The sequence below is a fragment of the Psammomys obesus genome, unplaced genomic scaffold (genome assembly GCF_907164565.1).
Source record: "Psammomys obesus unplaced genomic scaffold, mPsaObe1.curated_primary_1811, whole genome shotgun sequence".
NCBI classification, from domain to species: Eukaryota; Metazoa; Chordata; class Mammalia; order Rodentia; family Muridae; genus Psammomys; species Psammomys obesus.
The window spans coordinates 5,496-29,785 of NW_026592061.1; the positions used below are offsets into that span (position 1 = coordinate 5,496).

Below are 24,290 nucleotides of genomic sequence, written 5' to 3' on the forward strand. Positions count from 1 at the left end.
CCAAAGTATGACCATCTTTGAAGAAAAGTTCACTTTCTGTTAATGTCTCAGGAGTCTGGAGCAGGCCAGGCAAGCTATACAAAGAAACATGTTTTGATTAACTAAATGTTTAACCACGAATATTAAATCTCAGCCCTGTAAAGGAGTAAATTAGTATTAACTACAAGCAGCACTGTATTTTACATTTGGATTTAAACATGAGAATTACCACACAGAGACTTTTTTTAAAAAAAAGATTTAAGATCATAAATAGGTCATTGTTATAACACATTTCAGAATGGAAAAAAGTCAAACATTTTGGCTTTTTATAGAACATTTCCTTTTAAAAAATCAACTCCGTCATTACAAGGACCTGTACATTTCCTAACTCCCAGTCTCCTAAGGCACAGTATTTCATCAGAATGCCAGCATCGCGGCCTGCTGCAGCTGGAATACAAGGCAGGGCACTGTCACTTGGAACAGCAGTCTCTGGACACATCAGTCACTTGAGAAAATGTCTAAGTCTGAGCATTTTAGTTGTAAAGGCCATTTCTGCAGGACTTTTGAACAAAGTAATTTTCTCAAACCAAATACAGTTTCTTTAAATAATAATATGAATGTGGAATAACAGATGAAGGGGCAAAACCCAATGACCCAGACTAAGGTCCTAGTTTCTTACTAGTACTCAGCAACCCAAAAAGTACAGCAAGGGAAGAACAGATGTACAGGCATCTGCATGCCAGGACACAGCCTTGCCTGTCCCACCCTACTGAGATGTCATAATGTCTTCAACTGGATGCTCATTAAAAAAAAAAATAATAATAACCAAAAACAGATATAGGACTCCTCATTTTAAATGTCTGTATCCTGTGATAACAACTGAACTGTAAAGTTTGACATAATGTGGTGACTGAGTGTTAATTAAAAAAAAAAATACACAAGTGATTGTCCGCAGACAAAACATGGGATGAGGTTCATGACTGAGTTAACCGTGGAGTGTTAGTGATCTGTAAACTTCCCAAAAGTTATGACCCACAATCGTGCCTGGCGCATTAGAGGACAACAGGGGCAGGGAGACTGTCTGTCATTCCAGTTCTGACAGGGTGCATGGCCTTCGGAATTCTTGTCCACGTTCATGGAGCCATTTGTTGGATACTGTGAGAGGGGAAAAAAAACAAACAAAATTTTTCTTCTAATATAAAAGCTTGTTTATGACAATTTCAACACAGATTAAAAGCTTAAAACTAAAAACCAGATAAAGGTAGATGCTGCATAAACTTGACAATGTTGGAAACAACAGATCTCATGTACATACATCTAATGAGATCTAAAATGAGCTATGAGTGGCACAACATATAGCATGGATGGAGAAGATCGCTTTCACCTGCTTCCAAATGCTACCTCCAAAACCCAAAGATGGGAAAGCAAACACAACTCCTCTTGGGAAGAGGGTTCTCTGACCCTGTTGCTCACATATTCATAAGCTGGCTAAGTTCCAAAATGTTCTGTTTTTTCAAGACAGGGTTTCTCTGTGTAGCCATGGCTGTCCTGGAATTCACTCTGTAACCCGGGCTATCCTCCACCTCAGAGATCCGCCTGCCTCTGACTCCCAAGTGCTGGAATTAAAGTTATGAACCACTATGTCCTTTTAAAAAGGATCTCCTCCCCCAAATTAATTTTCTACACTATTTCTGGTATATAGAATAAGTGAATGCCACTGACTTGCACAAAATATCTGAAATAGGGTCCTACACTCATTATCATCATCTCCCTGGTACCTAATCTTTATTAATCAATTGGCCAATTTTTCTTCTTTGAACCAAAACCTTTTGCTATTGCTGTTTAAGGCTAGACCTCTTGTCCACTCACACAATGGAGAAGAGCCTTTAAAGCTGTTTTCTTCCTCACTGTGGTCCAATGTTCCATAAGCAACATAATCACAGAGGGTATTGTAAGACCTTGATGAACAGGCCTCTTTACATTGGTTATGTGAGAACACATATAGACTGTAATCATCTGAAATGTTGCCACTGACATGCTGAACTGCATATAGAGGGTTAATATATATATTAAACCCCGTTTCTTTCTCAACCAGTCCTATACCTGCATTGTCTGAGAGGAAGGCCTCTTAAATTCTGCACTAAAGCCAGACCGAATTTATTCTGGCACTTAACATGCCTAAAAAAATAACTTTTGTGTGCTGAGGAAACAAAAATTAAGCTAACGCTCCACCAACTTAGACAAAATCACCCTCTCCTCTTCCATCTTGGTCATTAGTCTGCATTAGTCTGACTTATCCGTTAGCACATGGTCTCACATTGTAACCTTTCAAAGGAAAACAGTAACTTTTCAATTAATGTTTCTTGAAAAAGGAGCACCTACCCTCAAAAACAAGCTCACCAAAATGCTAATCTATGGGACACAAATTTACATTTAGACTAGAGAAGTCTTGGCTGAATCCATTACAACGTGAATCCATATTGGCAGGTCCTTGGGAGAAAGCACTTTATTTTAAGGTGCAGGCTATAATAGTTTCAAAGTGAAATAAGTCATTTTTCAGAGAATATAGGGACTATTTACCCCATTTGTTTCCAACTAGCACGGGACAGGCTGCATGCCGTGTACTGTAATCTCCTTCACCACTGGCAAACAGATTATACCAGAAGACAGCAGTACCCTGTGGAGAACAATCCACATTACCACCAAATAAAACGCCAGGTCTTTACTTTTCACAGTACTTACATTTTCCTGTTCCTTATACAGAGGCATATGTTCTTCTCTAATTTTGTGAGCCTATTGCTTTAAAATGTTTTCTTTTTCATATGGAAGTTAATACCATAAAGATGAAACGGTATTTCAGAGAACAGTCTAGCAACATGAAGAAGGGAATCATACAAAAATAAAATCTTGGAAATTAGAACTCAGTATCACCCTTGTTCCTGACCCAACTTTTACTGAGAGGTGAATGTAGTTTGAAAATATAACTCATTGCTTGGGCCACAAACTATGGGTGCAGCTCTAGTTCAGGGGGAAAAAAAAAAAGACCCAGCATACCCACGCCCCACAACAAACCATTCTTACTTTTTTGGGCCAAACACTGGCTCCTACTTCAGGGAAAACAGTGGCGCCTCCAGCAGACACATCACTCATCTACAAGGAAAAAAAGGGTAGAAAAAATTGAGACAGCATTGTGAGGAGCTGATGCTGAATGGACATTGAAGACATGTTTATCTATGTATGGCTGGACTTTATATCTGGTTTGTTTGTTTTTTAACATGCTATGTAGTTTAGATGCATGCACCCAAGTAGTAGTGCTAGAAGGGAGATAAACCTAGAACTGGACATTATAAAAGAAATGTTGTAAAATGTGTATATATAAGCATTTTCCTGTAGTTGAATATTCTCTCTAGAAGGCAGGAATTCTCATGTCTTACTTGCTGACAATATTCAGTGTATAAAATAACACCTTACTAGTTGGTACTTAGTAAATACTTGTTTACATAGTTTATTTCACTACTATTCAAAGCCATTCAGAATATGCATGAGACCTCAGATTTGACAAGCTGCTTCTCCCTCAACCCCTACCCCCCCCCCCCAAAAAAAAATCAGTCAAAAAAAAAAATAATTTTGTGGTGATTTGTCATGGAACAGAAAAGTGAAACAGATATTAATTTTGAAGTTGGGCACATAGGCAAGAGTGTATGCTTAGCATATTTTAGGCCCTGAGTTTAATCCATCATACACAAAAATTATAAATGCATTTTTGCTGTTTAACCATGATAATAATTGCTACTGTTGTGTGATGTCTTGGTCTGGATGCTAATTATTGGATATGTTTAGTCTGTGAAAAAACTATAAAGCTACACGTTTATAATGTGCATATATAACATGCAGATGTAAACAGTCCATATTCTAAAATATAATCTCTCTAAGTTCTAGGACTATCAATTTTTTTATCTGTTTTTGAGAAAGGGTTTCTTTGTGTACTTGAACTCAGAGATCCACCTGCCTCTGCTGGATTAAAGGTGTGTGCCACCACTGCCTGGCAATAATTTTTAAATGCATCCCCCATACATTTGAGACATGGTCTCATATGTACTGTGCTACAGTTATACAATGCTGACCTCAAACCCACTATATACCCAAGGCTGACCTTGATCCTTCTGCTGCCCAAGTACTAGGATGGCAGACACGAAACCCCATGCCTTCTGCATGGTAAACAAACCATGAAGTCCCAGCTATTCCTCTATTTTGAGACCCAGGCTGGCTTTGAACTCACTATGAAGCCTGATGATTGCAGACCCTGTCTCCCCTGCAGGAGCTTGTATAAGAAAAACTTTAGAATGTTAAATAGGAGTCCACTAAACCAACTTCATAAAACATGCCCAAACAAGTGATTCATACAATCAAATCGCAAAGCAAACATTTACTTACATAAAACAGCCATGTAGCAATTCTATTTCCTGTCCCAAGCTCTCTAAAAGCATCCGGCTCATCTTTCTGTGGACAAAGCAGTGAATGTAATGGTATTAAACTCAGTACTGTGAATACTCCAGGGGCACAGTAGTAGGAAGTGAAGGAACACACCTCAAATGGCTGCCTGTGTCTGCCAGTGTGCAATGTTCACACCAGCCTCAAGTGCTTCATTCAGCCCCCACACTGGATACTTTTGCCAAAAACAATTGGAGAAAACAAATTCTAGATCTGTTTTCTGAATGAATTAATAGTGGGTTCTTCTCCTGTGTAATGGTGCTAGCAGAAATTAAGGGTAAGAGAAGGGTGTGTGTGGTAACGCAACTACAAGGGAGCTTTGTGACATAGTGATGTGCCTTGACTACAACAGGAATTACATAAAGTCACAAGTACCAGAAGTGCAGAGCCATAAGAAGAAAAAAAGCAGAAGGGCTGAAATAATGTGTTGTGAATGCAGCAACGGTGCACTCCTGATTTTGGTACTGTGCTACAGTTACAGAAGACATCAGCCCTGGGGGATGGGGCATGAGGGAGATACATGGAAGTGCCCCATATACCTATTTGCTGCTTCCATGGAATCAACAATTACCTCCAAAGCTAAAATAATAAGTTTCAATTTTGTAATGGGCCTTTAACCTGACATCATCAAAAACCCTGACACGTTTCAGTATCAGAAATTAAGAATAGAGAAAAAAGTGTAGTTTTGCAGGACTCTATAGGAAAAGAACATTGGGATCTGTGATGAAGCCAGTGAAGAGCTGTTCAAGGACAGACTGTTTCTCCCCTCAAGAGTGCTGAGAGATTGCAATATATATAAGAATATAAGTATAGTATAATATATATACGTATAGTTTAAGAAGCTTCAGTGATAATGGAGTCTCATGTTCTCTCAGCTTCTGGACTCCAGTTTGTCTTTCATTTTCAAATGTGTTCTTGTAACTGTTTCATGTGTATTGTCCAATTCAGTTCAGTTGTCTCTCATCTTTAAAAAACCAAAACCAAACCAAAACAAAAAAAACCTATATCCTTTCCATTTTAAATGTTTACATTTCTTTCCTATTTAAAATTTCCCTTTGCTTATTTTTCAAATATGCCAACATCATCATTTTGCCGCCCTTTATTTTTTAAGGACTACATATACAGTATACAAGCAATTCAGGATATGTGTCTGTCTGCTGGCTGCTGCAGTCTTTTCCGCTGTACTTTAGCCACTGATTATTTATTTTTTATTTTTTAAATCTGCAGGGAGAATAAAGTTTGCTTCTACCATATTTAGGAACATTACTAAACTGAGCAACTTTAATCTTTCTCATGATGCCAGGTCTATGTTTTAAAACTCCCAGAGCACAGCTGCCATCTCAAAGCAAGTGTTTTACACTACTGTCTTCGCTGACAGGCTGACAGTAGAATCTGACTAGAGGTTTATGGCAGTCCTCTCTGAGTCGGTGACCCAGCGCTCTAGGTGCCAACAGTAGTGCTGCCTCATCCTTAACTGCCAACTGTTCAGGGTTCAGTGTGTCTGTGGGGAATAACATTTTCATTCTTCCAGGCTCATCAATGCACTCAACTAAAGGTCTTAATTAAATGTCTTTATTTTATTTTAGTTTTTTTTTTGTTTGTTTGTTTGTTTTTCCAAGACAGGGTTTCTCTGTATAAACTTGGCTGTCCTGGATTCACTTTCTAGAGAGGCTGGCCTTGAACTCACAGAGATCCACCTGACTCTGCCTCCCTGTGTGCTGGGATTAAATGAGTGAGTCACCACCCCTGGTTTTTTAAGGGGTTTTTGTTGCTGTTTTCTGCTGAGAAGGATTCTCAGGATCTCCTGTCAGTCAGGGAATAGGTTTTTATATTCAGATAGAATCAACAAAGACACTTTTCGGCTGGAGAGACAGCTGAGTGGTTAAGAGCACTGTCTGCTCTTCCAAAGGACCCAAGTTCAATTCCCAGCACCCACATGGCAGCTCACAACTGTCTGTAACCCCAATTCCAAGGGATCTGACACCTTCACACTAATGCACATCAAATAAAATTAAATAAATTACTAAAAAGAAAGAAAAGAGTTTAAAAAAAACAAAGACACTTTTCCTGACCAACCCCTCTCAAGTTCCTTTGAGCTCTCTCCTCTGCCGGCCCTGACTTGTGAGCTTTGCATGCTCATCTCTCCCCTCCATATCTGATCTCTCATTGGGCTGCTCATTTTTCAGCACCCCCTGGGTAGTGCACACTGCTCCTATCCCTGCTGCAGCCCATTACTGCTCAGTAATCTCTACACACTGCCCCATAACTTCCCATTGCTGCCTTCTGTACCTGAAGTTAAGCTTACTCTCTCACCAAAAAACCTCATTACAGTTACAACCCTCCCCTCTCCCCCAAAAGAGCCTGCTTGTCTTAAACTAAGTGTCATGAATTTTTTTTTCTTCCAACAAGAAGTAATTAAACTTAAAAGTGGACTTAGTTACACTTTCACTTACCCTTGCAAAGTCAAAATGAGGTTCATATTGTCCTCCAACTCCATAATTTGCTACCTGAAGGAAAGAAAAAAGAAAGGATAAATAAGAACTATTAATATTACTACTCAAGGGCTCAGAGTTTCCATAGCATGGTTGAGGACCTGAGTTCAATCCCTAGTATCAAAAAGGAAAAACAAAACAAACAAAAAAACAAGATTAGTACTCAAAAACTTCTTAAGAGCCCCCATTTTGACCTCTTATATAGTTAGGTAAACTTTTAAAAATATTTTATTTCCTATGTATGTGTGTGTGAGCCTTCATGATTTTACATGTATTACAGTACTGCAACCTGTGGAGGCAAGAAGGGCATTATCAGGGCCTCTGAAGATGGAATTACAGGAGTGTGGGTGCTACAAACTGAGCCTGGATCCTCTGGAAGAACAGACAGTGCAAGCTAACCACTAGCCATCTTTTATATGTAAGGTTAAAGGGAAAAATCCACACCAATGTAATCATTTCTGCTGTAGGTTAACTTTAGACGGTTACCAGGATGCCCCCAGCAAAGGGGCAGAAGAGGTAATGGAAGCATTTGGTCTAAGTCCACATCACAGCTGTAACTTGCAACACAATATAAAAACGGTGTTTTCTTTAACCCCTATCCTCTATCACAGAATAAAATGCTTACAAAACAGACGACTATTAAGAGCAAAGTAAAAGTCATCTGTAAATTATTATACTGTGTATTCTGTTATGTTATAGAAACAACTGGATCATCTATGAAAAAGAAATGAAACAATTCTGTACAAGGTTGTAAAAGGATAAACCAGATTAGGAAAGAAAAAGACAACAAAATGATTAAGACAGGTGGTGGTTGTGCATGCCTTTAGTCCCAGCACTCTCGGGAGCAGAGGCAGGTAGATCTTTGTGAGTTGAGGATAGTCTTGTCTACAGATTTGAGTCCAGGACAGCCAGAGCTCACAAAGAAACCCTGTCTTGAAAAACCAAACATAAAATAATCAGATAGATACCAAGGAAGAAGCTTACCACAGAATAAATGACAAGGTAAGCAACTCTCACACAGGCCATCCTGCCATGCAGTGTACACAAACCTCAGTGCCATGGCTAACTGTCAGCTCAGCTGTTGTGGTATATTAACTGTAACAACATAAACACACAGTATGCTCCTAGTTATTCATTCAACAACTGACTAGTAAAAGCTATCTCCATCAGGATCATACAGAGAGAAAGGCCTGTCCTTATCTCCAGTGATAAAGCTATGTGACAATCTATAGAGTTGACAGTACAGTGCAGACATGAGTGATGGAAATGAAACTCTAGTCTGTGAGCATGCAGGTACAGAAGAGCTAACACTGAGAATGTGTTTACTTTTAGAAAGTAAAAGACTCTAGGCAAGCAGCATAGGGAACTTCATGATGACAGATTAACCAAAAGGAGAATGTCCTAGAGGAAAAAAAAAAAAAAAATCAGGTATTTTATAGTACTGAAAGCACAAAGAAGAAAATCCAAACCGTAAGTACAAGTCATAAAAAGCATGCCCACTCTAAAATTGTCACAAGGAAAAAAGTATCATTCAAACTATTTTTTTAAAACAAAAAGTACAACATTTAGTTCTCCATATTTCTAACGTTTTAAATTGTCACAACAATTCAATAAAGAAAAAAAAGGAGACATTTCAACAAATGGTACTGGGACAACTGACATCCACTTGTAAATAATGAAACTGGATCCCACCTCACAATACCACATGTAAAGCTCATCCAAAATGGATCTAAGACTTGAAAGTAATAATAGAACTCTTTGGGGCCACAAGTAGAATGTGCCATCACATGTTTGAGAGCTGAGGCTTAGTTCCTAGCACACTGGGAAAGAGAACAGAAGCTATTACTACTAAAGAAAATCCAAGTGTTGACTGTGGAGTAGATTACATTTTCTTAACACACATAAAGGCACAAGCAATAGAAAGTGACAAGCAACTTGCACCTTTAAGCAAAAAATTCTGGGGTTCAGAGCTGGTTCCATGTTTTCAGAAGTAGGGCACAGCTGTGCACACCTGTAATCTCAGCACTGGGGAGGGAGAAGGGGTTTGTAGCAAGGATAGGAGGATCACTGGGGCTCACCGAGACCCTGTCTCAAGGGAATAAGGCAGAGTGATAGAGCAGGATACACAACACCTTCTTCTGACTTCCTCGAGGTGTGCAAATACCTGAACCACACATATAAATAAAACGGTATTAATGGACACCACTGATTTATCCAATAAGGGACTAGTATGCAGAATATATAAATCCCACAAATTAACAAGATGTCCAGATCATTGATCATCAGGAACATGCAATGAACCCATAAAACAGGAGTTCAAGCTCACCATGCATGCTGCACTCATGCTAGGAAAGGAAAGTATTGTCAAGGAGGTGAAGAACTGGGAATTCCATGTGTTGCTGCTATCCCCACTTTGGAAAATAGCTTGAAAGCTCTTCAAATGCTAAGTGCAGGGCCACCGCATGAGTCCACTCTGATTTGTATACACACTCACAAAACACTCATGGAAACTTCTCATGTTTGGTGTTACAAAAACTTGTATACAGAATTATTCAAAGCAGAAAAAAAAAAAAAAGCAGAAGTAACCCAGATATCTACCAACTAAATGAGCACACAGATAAAAGATAACTGCACAAAAGGGATTATTCCATTAAAAAAAAAAATGAAGTAGGGATACAGTCCTCACTAAATAATCCTTGGCAACATAATGCTTAGTGAAAGAAATCCGACAAAAAAGCCACATATTAAATAACACACATACATATACATCATCCAGAATAAGTAAGTACATTCACAGAAGCACAAAATAGCTAGTAGTTGTCAGTGGCCTGTGTAAGGGAATACTCAGGGTATGAATGGTTTCTTGTCAAGATGATACTGAATCTAGAAATTAACAAGAAAAATTAGGGACTAGTGGGGCAGCTTAGTAGGTAAAGGCACATGCCTCCAAGCCTGATAACCTGAGTTCAATACTGAGGACCCACAGCATATATATGCACATACTAAAATACAGACATACATAATTTGAAATTTTAAAGGTTAAGAGTATATTTAATATTAACTTTAGTAATATGTATCTTTCATTTTTAATTTCTACAGCTGATTACACTCTTTGCATACTTTGGCTTACAGGGTCATCTACAGTCTTCAGGTTATTATACAGTATATTATGTTATACTGTATAACAGTATATTGTATTTTATTATACTGTTCAGTACCAGAAAATCTAAAAGGAAGAGCCTTGTGGAGAAGCGGGAATAACTTAAGACACTGTGTTTGCTTACCTGTAATTCCTCTGCTGTTGAAACATCCAGTCCTGTGAGATCTTGTATTCTCATATTAATTCGAGACACCACAGGGTCTTCATAGCCAGACAGCCAAGCACTAGGACAAGAAAATATTAGTTTTATGGCTACTGCATCATTAGATAAAACCCAATACCCACCATTTTCAAAGTAACACAAAGTGTTATAGAGATCAAATCCATCCAGGACATTGTGCATGCTAAACAAGTCCTGTGCTAAGCTAGAGTTTCACTGTGTGGTTCAGGATGGCCTTTATCTCCAGCTTCCCTTGCTTCAATCTCCCAAGTGCTAAGACAACTAGTGTGTACTACCACACCCAGCCAGGGTAATAAAAACTTTAGCCTGGTCTGTTTGCCCGATGAGACTTTTACCAATATAGTTTTTTAATGATGTCACATTTTGCAGTTAAGAGTAAAGAAACTGACATCTTATGTTTCTGTGAAATACTTCATTAAGACTGCTCATGCAAACTCATGTATTATTTTATAGACACACTGCTGGCAAATGGTGCAGCCATTGTAGAAAACTGTTTAGCACTTCCTCTAAATGTTAAACATGCTTACAATATCACCAGCAACTCCATTTCTATTTAGATACTCAGGAAAAATTGAATCACAAAATACAGAAGTATTCATAGCAATATTAACAGCCAAAAAGTAATAACCTTAATGCCTACCAATTTATAAACAGACTCATTAAAATGTGATAGATCTAAAACCATGGATATTGTGCCATAAAAGGAATAAAACACAGATACATGCTATAACATAGAATCTTGAGAATATGTTAAGTGGGCAGGAGACATGACTCAGAAGTTAAGGGCACTGACTGCTCTTCCAAAGATCCTGAGTTCAAGTCCCAGCAACCACATGGTAGCTCACAACCATCTATAATGTGATCTGGTGTCCTGTTCTGATATGTAGGCATACATGCAGGCAGAACACTGTATACCTAATAAATAAAAAAAAGAACATGTTAAGAGAAAGGGACTAGATAAAAAGGGCCTCATGATATGACTTCATTTATGTGAAATATGCAGAATAAGCAAATCAATATAGAAAGCAATTACTAGTTGCCAGGGGAGGATACAGTGTGTTGGGGGTGCGTAATAAGCAACTCCATTCATGAGATATATGAATGAGGTGTGTGTGGAAAGCGTCTTCAAAAAACAGAAACAGTATCCTAGGACAAGATGGCTAGGTAGCCAAACTAGACTTCTAATTCAGCAAGAGATCTTCAGATTAAAAACAAAACAAAACAACACAACACAGAGAAGGAGAAAGACTCTCGATATCAATCTTTGGTCTCCACATGAATACATATGTGTGCTCACTACACATGAAAAATCATGTTTAGTAAATGTTACTATATAAAAATGTCTGGAACTAAATGATAATTGCACAACTACTGAAAAGACTTAAAGCAACTGATATGCACACTTCAGGAAAGTGAATTGGACAGCTGTGGCTAAAGTTGATGCTTTGGTCCTAGGAAAGCTACCTGGAACTACAGAAAAAACCAAAACTGGTAAAAATTAAAAATGTAAAAACAAGGCTGGATAGGGTAGATTGCTAGGAAGGAAGAAGGGGGTAGTGTGAGGTCATGAGGGGAGGTAAGAGGAAGGGACTGGGAGGAGAGGAGAGAGGGAAAGCTGCAATTCAGTGTAAAGTAAATAAGTAACTTGATTTAAAAACAAACAAACAAACAACAACAACAAAAAACAAGTTGGAGAGATGGTTTATCAGTTAAAAGCACCGACTGCTCCTTCAGAGGACCCAGATTTGGTTCCCACAACTGTCTGTAACTCCAGTTACAGGGTACCTGATGCCTTCTCCTGGCCTCTGCTAGCACCAGACATTTATGCACAGACATACATATAGGCAAAAATACTCATACATATAAAGATAAAATTTAAAAATGTTTTAAACATAAAAATAAAGGAGTTGATTTTATGACTTAGAAGCTGTACCTTCATGGTAAAAGGTTCTTCCAATGTAAGGCCTACGTTAAACCTCAGAACTTAACAAAATGGAACACCAAATTCAAATATATCCTTTGTTTTGCTTCTGTCCAATCCATCAACATTTTCTTCCCTCACTTCTCATTAAGCTTTGATTCTACAGTCCAGTGTTTTAACATTAATCTTGCTAAAAATCTAACTGTCCAGAAAAAAACATAATCCTACATCACTTTTCCTTTTTATTGTACTTCATTTTGCAGTGCTGAGGATGAAACGTAGGGCCCTTCATATTCGAGGCAAATATTTTAACAGAGGGGAATATGCCTAGCCCCTAGTTTTTTTATTTATATTAGTCACAAACTAAGGCAGATATGTTCTAGTAAAATCCCATGACGTCAGCTTTGAATGGTGAGCCTGTGCTTACTCTAACATGAGATTTATTACGCAAAGACATAAGCCAACTTCTACTTCCACTTCTCCCACAGCCACAAACTTTAAAATGCCTATTCATTTTTTGTTTTGAGACAGGATCTTATGTGGCCCAGGCTGGCCTTAAACTCACTATGAACTAAACTGCCAATCCTTCTGCCTCCACCTACACACTCTAGTAATTCTATATGCACTGTATCTTCCATTTAAGGTATTTAAAGTACTTCCATGCCAACTATCTTCCTTTTGGATTCATGACAGGTTTTATACTTCAAATTAGTATTTCTACTTTTTAAAGCAAGATTCCTCTATTTTAAATACTCTTGACTTTTCTTCAAACATATAATCTTAAAACACTATGGGGAAGTTGGTTGAGGAAGAAGCAATACCCTCTCAAGGATTGTAGAAGGAAAGTGGGCTAAGCTGGGGACATTTTGGAGACAGTTACAAACCTCTAACAGGAAGATGTCAGTAAAACAATCTCAACTATCACAACTCCTACCACGACAGATGTGAAAATTAACATGTCACAATTAGCTGATACAAAACCAATATATTTTTCCTTTGTAAAGACAAATGATAATGCTGGGCTTAAAGTTCTAGTTCCCAAGAGCAACATTTCCAATTTCTAATATTTCTCCTTTTAAGTGCTTGATGATTAGCAAAGACTAATTAGGTAGACTAAGAACTAGTCTTGAAGGGTAATTAAGCAACAATATTATACAACTGTCTACATTGAATCTTTGCCTTTGAAAACCACGGTGAACCCATTAGAGGGCAGTGTTGTCATCTAGTAAAGTAGTTTTAAACAATTTTAAATCATTCAAAATTACGCCATTCTGGCCCGGGTGGTTATATACACCTTTAATCTCAGTGCTCAGGAGGCAGAACCAAGTGGATCTCTGTGAGTTTGGAAGCTAGTCTGCTTCACATAGTGAGTTTCAGGACAGCCAGGACTACATAGAGAGACTACAGGTACCCACTACCACAGCCAGCCTAAACTTTTGTTTTAAACAGCAGCAAACTTCCATATATGCTTTACCAAAGAAAATTCCATTTGTTGGAATCCTTTCTCCTTCTACAGAAAATGATATAATCACATAGAAATGTTTTAAAAATACAGATTAAATTTCTTTTTGGAATGTTACAAAATGCAGATGTTGCTAGAGCAAAAGGGATTATTACATTAACTGACATCAGAACATACACACATTTTTTCTATGAAACATTTTTCTTATAACATATAAGAAAAAATGTTGGTTTATTTATTACTTCAAAACTTAATATGAAGTTCAAAATTCAGGTTTTCATAACTTTGTCCAATGGCTCAGACCTGCACTAGGGTAGTCCCAAGTATTAGGGAGGCTGAGGCAGAGAATTACAAGTTCAAGGCAAACTGCATCAGTATCTTGGTAAGACCCTGTCTCTAAAGTAAAAGAGGTAGCCCCAAACACAGCACAGGGTGGGGCACTTGCCCAGCACATAACGCCATCAGCTCAATAGCTGGCACCATAAAGAAAACTTACTACCAGTGATAATAAGCATTTGTATCTACCTATCTATCTATAGATGAAATTCTTCCTCTAATACTTTAGTTGTTAAAATACCCTCAATAGTTCCAGTGGGAAGCTTTTTTAATAGGTAAGGCCTGTCTCTCAAAGCATATTCTGTTGTGATATAAGTTTCTTTAAAACTAAGTACTAAAGTCATTAAAATATAAAATTCATTTTTCATTACTTTGTTTTAAAACACACCATTCTTTGCCAAGACTGGCCAAAATTATTCTCAGGCACTGAATGCTACTAGCTGCAAGCCTTCTGTTGCCACATAGGATGCATAACATCAAGTATGACTGTGTCTTTCTCAAGAACCCAATAAAGCTACTTTTCAGGGTTATAAAACTAGAATACTGAGATGTTTGAAAGTACTTAGCTTTAAGAAAACAAACATTTGTGGATCATTTTCAACAGAACTTTCCCAAAACTGGTTCAATGATGTATTTAGCTGGGTATTCCTTCAGGTCTTTATATAAGAATGCTTTCAAAAATGTAATGCAAAATTCTTCATGAAAGTTAAATTTTTTAACATTATAATAGAACTGCATCATTTCTCCCTCCCTTTTTCTCCTTTGAAAAATAATTTTAATGCTTCCTAGAAGTATACAGAACAGGAGAACTTAAAATACTTATTAGCTTTATAACAGTAACATGTCAAATCCATGCACATCTCTGAAATATGGAAATGGCTTTATGGGTGATGTTTTGTTTGAGATAGGGCTCCACTATGTACACCAGGCTGACTTCAAACTCAAACTGAGATTCCCTGATCTCAGCCTCCTCAGTGCTAGAGTTACAAGCATGCATAGCCATACCTGGGAGATCATTTTTATAGATATGATTAAGATTCAGTAACAGAATAGAAAGTCACTTTAGGCTTAACCTGAAATTAAGATTAATTACAGTTTGCAGAAGCACTGTAAATCACTTTTAGAACATATTCACCCAAATTAGTTTCTTTAAACCATTGCTGTTAATGTTCCTTAAGGATAAGGGCTCCAATGATTAGCTCTATTAATCAGATCTTTAATTTATCCACAGCTCTGATAAGGTTCAGGACCTTCCACTCTCACCCAGCGTGAGACACAGTAATGCCAAGTGTCTGAAGAAGCAGGCCAGCTAACATCCCTCTAACAGTTTATGGCTGTTAGACCACATCACCATCTACTCTATCAGAATACAGTTTTGTTTCTTTGGGTCTTTATTTCTGAAAACCTATATTAAATAAATTAGTGCACTTTTCTCTTGGTTATCTATCTTTTTAGAGAGGTTAGAGAGGCCTCAATCATGAGCATCCTAGAAAACAAACTAACAAACCACTCTTTTCTTCCCCTATACTTATTGGCACAAGAGCCAAAGAATGGTACAGGAGGCTCAATTACCTGGAAGCTCAAGGTCCAGCTAGTCCTGAGTAAATGGCCTGACAGACATAACAAGAAAGACCATGGCACAAGACAGACGGAGAGAACTGAATCATAAACAGAGAACCTCTGACCTCTGCATGCCCACTGTGGCATGTGAACCTGTATCACATGAGTGAGTCGACGGAGTCAATGTTGTGCTAACCTCACTTGGCCCTTAGCTCTGATTTACACAGCTAAGCTGCACCATGGGTACTTCTAGAGGTTGATAAAAGCAAGAATTTGAAACTGACTTGTAGAAGCTTCTTTGTCCTTTAAGGCATTTCTTTATCTAGACCAACTAGTGACCCACAGATGAAGGCCCGGCTTCATGACAGAGTTTGGCTTGGGCCTCACTGCACATTATCAGTTAGCACCGCCAGAGCCTCCACAGCACACTATGCTTATTTATCAATGACTGAAAATACCTGTCACTGCCTGTGTCTGACTCATGATCCATCATGAAAATCAAGCAGACACCAAAACCTTCACCTGAGATCTGGGTCTTCAAAACTATACCATATATTTTGTTAAACTTCTCAAGAAACAAACTCCAAATAGGCCTCAAGTTCTGCCCATTGGTCCCTTACCTCTTAGATACTCTGTACTGTGCTGTGGTCAATTTCCCCGTCTCAGGGTCATGTACTGTAGCTCGGCTCAGCTACAAAAAGGAAAAAGAGAAAGGACAAGGGCTTACACTCCAGCAGGCCTTTGGGCTTTGTTCACTTTGTTTTGCCAAGCCACAGGTGATTGGAAGGATTCAAATTGGTCTGCATGGTGGGTAATGGTTCGAATCAGAAAGGTGGCAAGAGTAGCCACTTCAGGAGAAAAAAACAGTTGACAGAATTTGATCGCAAATGCATTTATTGTCCTTTCACTTTTTTAAAACCAAAATTCTCTGAGGCTGTATGCCAACAATCTGCATCAGTGAGTTTCACAGGAGCTCTCCCAAGTCTAGAAGTTTAATGTTCTTCAAAGTTTTTAAAAGTATTCCAAATTAGTACATCATTTTAAAACTTTCATCATGATGAATCTGTTTTTCAGTCTCTGTATTATCCAGGTCAACAAAAATAAGTCATTTAGAAGGCTGAGCTCAGAAGCAAAACTGCTCTTTCCACAGCCAACTTTTGGGCCAGTGACTTTTTTTTTTTTTTTAAATGAAACTCCAGTAAAAAGAGCTTACTCCATAATGATGACAGATTAATGGTAAAAAAAACAAAAGTGAAAATCACCACAAAGGAGGGTGTGAGGCTCTGCAGCACTCCAGCCCATATTAACCCACTGTTTCTTTGTCTTTATTTCCCACTCTCACAATAGAGAAAAAAAGAAAAGGACCAGGCTGTTTAATACCTGATCTTAAAATACAAAGCACTTAATTCCTGAAACATGAGGCCAATCAAAGATTACACAACATCTAGTCAAAAGGAAAGCCTGTGAAACACAAAGCATGCATCGATGCCCTATTCTTAGTGTAAGGCGGCCACTGATCTGGAGCCTGGAAATGATCTGCTTCTGTAAATGCTAAGAATTCTTGTCGGATGTTTAAAACACTCATTAGGAGGAAAAATATGCAGCATCCAATCTTACCTTTTGCTAATTCTGTAATGTACCGTCTCCAAGGCTCCTGTTACTGGGTTTGAAATGGTGGCTCGCCTCAGCTGTGAAGCCAACCATCAAACAGATGCATTACAAGACAAAAAATGAATTACGTTTACCTAACCAGCCAGAGCACTGGATTTTTCTTTTCTTTCTTCTTTAAGCAAAAGAGGGTGAATAGAAAAAAACTCGATACCCTTCCAATCACCTTGTGCTGAGCCTTGAAAAGCCAGTTAGTTTTTTAGGTTTTTGTTTGTTTCTTCAAAATTATTTTACTTGCTTTTGTACTGCATGAATAGAGGCCACACAAACAGAAAAGGCTAGAAATTAAATTTTTTCAAAAGTTACAGAATGCTGATAACAAGAAAAATTTCTAAACTGCAAAGTGCAACTTAGTTACAAGAATGGCTATTTGTAATTAATCATCTACTCTAAAACTCAGATCCTAATTCCAGAGACAAACATGATTACAAAGTTCTAAAATTTAGTTTAAGGTCATTCTTTTCTCTCTTCAAGAGATAATATGCACTCAATAATATATGCAGTGAAATAGCCTTTCTGCAGCTAGGTAGGTAAAAGGACTATAGCTAGTGTTAAGAAAAAGGTTGACAACTAAGATAATCAGAATTTTTTTTTTTTAGTGAGAGGTTGATTCTGAAATAACAAAAAATTAACTTGTTGTCACTAAATTTACTGATCAAAAATAATCTCAACTAAAAACTTTCCTTTGAAGTTACTCCTTTGAGTTCCTTCTATCTCAAAAATGAATTCTTAACAAATATTCTCCTGAGAAGTACTGGTAAACAGGGTTCGACTACAAATAAAAAACTTAATTAGGAATTCAAAAGAGAATGAGAAAATATGGAATAATCTTAAGAGATGTTCTATATGGCAGCAGATTTGCAGGAATGTCACTGGACAGCACCCACAGGAATCACATTAAATGTGATTTTAAAAAAGGTGTTAATTTGGAAAAATAATAAAACTTTAAAAATTTCAATACTTGGCCAGCAAACCCACCAGCCAAATAAGCTGCCACTGGCTTTTTAAAATAAAATCTTGCTTGTACTATACAACCTCATTTATTTACATGCTTCCTCTAGCTACTTTTACACCGGATGGCAGAGTTGAGAGGTTGCGACAGAGACCAACCACAGCCAACAAGGCCCTCAAAAACATTCACTACCTAGACCTTTATAGAATTGTATCAAACCCTACATATTACAAGAGAAAAAAAATAATCAGAATTTATTTAATAATCTCTATAAAAGTTTACATTTTATCATTAATAAGACATACTTTTAAAGAACAAGATGATAAAAAAAAGCAGAGAGGCAGTCTTCACACTCTCACACAAAAGACAAGTTTCTATGCCAAACACTACAAGTGCAGAATTAGGTGTAATTCACATTCAAATATTTTTCTTATTAGTATAGATTAAGAGGGCTGGTGAAATGGCTTGGCAGTTCAGCGCACTGGCTCTTGCAGAGGACTGGGGTTAGATTCCCTGCACCCACATGGCAAACACAACAATCTGTAGTTCCAGTTCTAAGGATCTGACCCCCTCTTGCCTCCATGGGCACTGCATGTACAGAGTACACAGACACATGGGCAAACAAAACACCCATATTCATAAAAGAAATTAAAAATAATAATTAGAAAAATAAACTAAAATTAGGAAATTATAAACTAAAATTAGCAAGATATCTATACCTAATTACATTTTTCTACCTCTAATGTGCCTAATGGGAAATTACAATACTTGGAGTAGTCATTCAGATAAAATAAAAGTTGAGTTTTGAGTGGTACTAAGAGCTACAAAATATGTAGAAAGGTCTTCTAGTAAGACAGTAAACCACAAATTTCTTGTGTGTGAACACAAATCTACGGTTTTCATTACTCACTGTTTAAAGCCCAGCCACAGGAAGTTACTTGTTTTGATAACAAACGGAGATAACTAGTGTAAACTCTAAGTTAACACCATTATGTTAAGGCACTAACACTTAAAACCATCTCAAGATATGGCCACCTTTGTTATCCTTCCTTTCACCTTGCAAAGAAAAGAATATTCACATTCAGTAAACTCAGAAGAAAAAAAAAATTACCCTTGGCTTTGCTAAATCTTTGACAGTTTCAATTTCTGCATCGGAAATAATATCATGGAAACGAATAATACGAGGCTTGTCCCACTCATCCTCCTGTTTGGCTGGAGCCAGAATAAACTTAGGATTCCGGTTTCCATCATGGTAGCGGCAAAACAGCTTTTTTTGTCTCCGAGGAGTCTAAATATAAAGAAAACAATAGGTATATTAGAATCATACCTTAGTGTCTACTCCTATATGAGTTAGGCACAATAGTTATGTTTGCACATACAAACACAGATGACCTCTGGCACAGCACACAAAGCACTGATGTCCTGTAAACACTCTCCATTAAACCAAGCATTTAGGATCTTCAAAATCCTATTAATGAATCTTAGGGTTTGGGGGTGAACTTGGTGGCACAGTGGTTACCTGCCATATAAAAGGCACTGGGTTCAATCTCCAGCACCAAAAAAGATAAAATAATTTCTGGGGACGAGGGATGCCTCAAATAAACAGAAGGACCAGAAGATCAAAATTTCATAATGAATACGATGAGTTTCAAGCCAATAATCTGTGATATAGGAGATCTTGTTTCCGAAACAGATACAGTTCACCATTGGAAAGATGAAAACTAACTAGATATTTGAAATTATTATGTAGTTTCTATAAGTTTGTAAATATCATAATGTAAGTTTTTATCTTTAAAAAACACATGTTATTTGTTAAAGTTTGCATCTAGATTGCTCCTGAATTCTCAGCTTGGTCTCTAACCTGTGGCATCATTGGTATGTGGTACATCTTTTAGGAAATAGGGCTTAATGAAAAGTCACTGGGGTAAGCCTAGAAGGTTGCTGGGAGTCCCATTCCTATGGCTCTTTGCTTCTGAACTGTCATGGGCAAGTAGTTCTGCTCACCACATACTATTTCCAAAATGCTCTGCCTTGCCATGGCCCAAAGTGAAGGGAATGGATTATTGACTTGAAATCTCTGAGCCAAAATAAAGCTTTCCCCACTTTAAAGCTATCTTGGGCATTTGCCTAACACACATAGTACAGTCTTTGAAATGACATGAATAAAAAACTTTAAGGAATCTAATACAATTTTCTTATTCTTTCATTGCTTATTAGTGCCCAAAATGAAAGCAAACACTTCTTGCTTAGGAGTTCGTGAACCTGTCCACAATGATGCAGTGAGCCTATCTGCAGCTAGCGATAAGGCTGTCAATACTCTTCAATGTCAAAACAGAAAGAAAATTAAACATTTTTTTCAAGAGTTTACATTTAGAAATACTTACTCTAAAAACTCAATAACAATATATTTCTGCACCAAAGGAGTTTTAAAGAATGTTCCATAATCAGTTAGTTTGGGGAAATAATGTGTAACGTATGCACAGTGATACATTTTCATCATAGTTGGGCAATGCAGCATACTATTATTTTGTGTAGGGATTCTGATCTTATCACAGACTTCATTATAAAAAAAAAAAAAAACTCTGGTGGGCTGGAGAAATGGCTCAGTGGTTAGGAGCATTGGCTGCTCTTCCAGAGGACCTGGGTTCAATTCCCAGCACCCACATGGCAGCTTATAACTGTCTGTAACTCTTGTTCCAGGGGATTTGACACTCTCACATAGACATGCACAAAAGTCAAAACACCAATGTACATAAAATAAAAATAAATTTAAAAAAAAAGGAAAACTCTGAATCTCTCTAGTACTATGTACAAACATACATTCACACACAAATACACACACACACACACACACACACACACACACACACAAATTGACTTTTTCCACTTTACCATTTTGATACCCTCCCCACGGCACAGCATTTCGTACTTCTGTCTCTCTGGCAGGTAATCCACAGCAATCCCTTTTTTCTTTGGTGTAGTTTTCTGATCAGATTGGTCACCTGAAGCAGACTTATTGTCATCTTTTTCTTTACTCATTATATACTCAAAATATATTAAGTTACCATTAGCTCTCTGATGTTCAGGATCTATTAGAGAGAAATAAAGTGTGTACACAGGTAAGTTTACAGTTATTCAATCATCAGAAAACAGTAATATAAACACAGTTTATATTAAGTTTATTGTCCTAATTAAGATGCTTTTGAGAAAGGAGGCACTAACAGAAATTATTAGAAACCGAACAAGATGTAAATAGTACTGTCCATTCAATCAGGACATGCAGTCACTTTGTATAGAAACAACTCTGGTCTGTATCTTTAGGCAGCAGTTACTATTTCTGCTTTGAGAACTTTACTAATCAACCCCACAACAATGTTCAATCTGATGTCAAATGACACAATAAATCTTACTCAGCTAGGTATGGGGGCACATGCCTTTAGTCCCCAGCACTGGGGAAGCAGAGGCAGGGGATCTCTGAGTTCAAAGGCCAGCCTAGTCTATAGATCGAGTTCCAAGACTACACAGGAAAACGCTGTCTAGGAAGTCTTACTCATCAATGTGTTTTAAGTAGTGATGGGAAAGATACTTTTGTGGCTACAAAGTAATCACTATGGTAAAAACAAAACAGACCTACTGCATAACTAACATTTCCCACAGATAAATGCAGACCAATTTATACCTGAGGGCTGAGTAATTTCAGCTCTAAATTTGTAAGTAAGAAGAAAAAAGGTGATGGAGAGATGGCTCAGTGGTTAAGAGCACTGTCTACTCTTCTAGAGGTTCTGAGTTCAATTCCCAGAAAGCTACATGGGTGACTCAACAACCATCTATCATGTGATCTGATGCCCTCTTTTGTTACGCAGACATGTGCTCATGTGTATAAATAAACAAATCTTAAAAAAAAGGAAACTGAAGATACAATTTTCAAACATGTCAAACCATTAGCTGCCTCAGAAATTGCTACTGATAATTTTTAGCTACCTTTAGTACAGAAAAACTAATCCAAACAACTGCTCACCAACAGAAACCAAGAGAAGTTTAGAGGTATCACTTGTGGCATTAATCAGTATATGAAGTATTTCAAATACTTCTGAAACTTCTCACAATGTATGTATTCTCACAAAAGCCTAATTTTGTAAGAGAAAAAAGTAAATGTGTATCGACAAGGCATATATACTACAACAAAACAAAAATAGTTGATTCCTCTTTTTCTATATTAATAGATTTTCTACATTGAATACAAAGTCTAATTTTAAATCAAGAGAAAAACAAATGTTATTTGTTTTAAATGCCTGAGTTCATTATTTTATACATTCTGAGATATATTTCCAAAGACCACAGCATAGTAGGTCTTAGGTAGAAATCAAAGAATTTAGTTAAAGAAATGGCTCAGTGGTTAAGAGCACTTGTTGCTCTTGAAAAGAGCCAGGGTTCAGTTCCCAACACCCACATGCTTTCAAGGGATACTACACTCTTTTCTGACTGGCCTTGGTGATCAATCACTATACACACATGATACACCTACATACTCATTCACTAATTTTTTTTTTAATTTGCCTATCATTTTTCTAACATTTGACTATGAACTGCAACAAAACAACAGTGTTCTTCAAAGGAAAGTGGTTAGCCACAGTATGGCCACATGGTAAGTAAACATTTTCAACTGAGTTTTTCATCTAGGTTGATCCTATTTCTTATTTATTCTTTTTTTAATTTTTTGAGACAGGGTCTCACTGTGTAGTCCTGGGTGTCCTGGAACTCACAAGTAGACCAGGCTAGCCTTGAATGCTCACAGATCTACCTGCCTCTGCCTCCCAAATGCCAGAAATTTAAGGAGTGCATCACTATCGCTTGGCAGTGTCAGTTATTTAATTCCTGGAGGGAAAAAAAAATGGAAGAGAATTCAGCAACTGCTGTAGTACTGTTAGGTGACCAAACTGGTTGCTGTTTAGTTTACTTTGAGAATAAGTAGTGAGAAGACAAAGTATGTTTGGTAGAGTGCTAGACTTCTGATTAGAAGCACATGGTTGACTGTGTGATTGGACAGACAAGTAAAAAGATACGGAGATAAAGTAGAACCCCAAGTATAACTAATGTAAATTTGGCCAGATGACAAACCTAGTTCAAGAAGCTTCTTTGTAAGCAAGAGTGCCTTATCCAGGTCTCCCTGCTGGTATACTGCATAGCTCAAATAATCTAGAACAGAGACTTTGTCAATGGTAGAGACCTCTCCTTCCTCCAGCTGCATTAGTGCTTGTTCCATCCACAGTTCTGTGTGGTAATAATCTGCTTCTGTATATGCCACTTTGCCCAACTCAAAGCAGTCTTCGGCTGTTAGAAAAGACTTGTGCTTCACCCCTAAAAAAAAAAAAAATTTACAGAGCATTGCCAATCTTCATATTATTAATTCATATAATAATATTTACTTACGATTACATAACTTTCCAAGTGCTACTTCACTTTCATTTGAACTTTGTAATAACACAGTGGTAAGAAAAGCAAAATCAGCTGGCTGTGTTAGCACATGCCTTTAATTCTGGCAATCAGGAAGTAAAGGCAGGCAGTGAATTCTCTGAATTCAAGACTAGCCTGTTCTATATAACAAGTTTCAAGAGTGTCAGAGCTACACCAAGTGACCCTGTCTCAAATAAGTAAATAAATAAATGCTGAGCAAAAATTAGCTAATTTTATAAAAACACAAAATAATGAAACATAATAAAGATTACATACAAGGCATCGGGGATGTGCCTAAAGAGCCTAAGGCCAGTGTTGGGCTCAGCACTAGCCTCCAAGCCTGAGGATGCAAGTTCATCCCTAACAGTCACAGTGGAAGTAGAGAACAAACTACACAAATTGTCCTCTGACTTCCACATTGATGCCATGGCCCCCATATGGCACATACATACATGAAATAAACAAATGTAAAAAAAAAAAATTAACAAGAACCCAAGATTTAGATGAAATCATGTAGCATGTTATATTATTTTCATTACATATTATTAACATTTGTGTAAAGTTACTGGGTATGTGTTTTCATTTATCAAGTATATATGAAACAGATGAAGTTACCAAAATGAAAGATCAGTTA

General features: G+C 37.4%; 1 protein-coding gene across 1 annotated transcript; it reads right to left on the bottom strand.

The window, feature by feature from the left end:
- Window positions 1–24,084, bottom strand: P4ha1 (prolyl 4-hydroxylase subunit alpha 1). Its single transcript, XM_055612497.1, has 12 exons — window positions 23,933–24,084; window positions 23,633–23,673; window positions 23,321–23,560; window positions 21,095–21,291; window positions 19,314–19,490; window positions 16,203–16,273; window positions 10,247–10,346; window positions 6,924–6,977; window positions 4,414–4,479; window positions 3,061–3,129; window positions 2,560–2,656; window positions 1–1,134 (listed from the first exon to the last, which is right to left on the bottom strand). Exons 1-12 carry the CDS (start codon window positions 24,082–24,084, stop codon window positions 1,064–1,066), a joined length of 1,335 nt encoding a protein of 444 aa, XP_055468472.1. The 3' UTR covers window positions 1–1,063.
- Window positions 24,085–24,290: the final 206 nt, after the last annotated feature.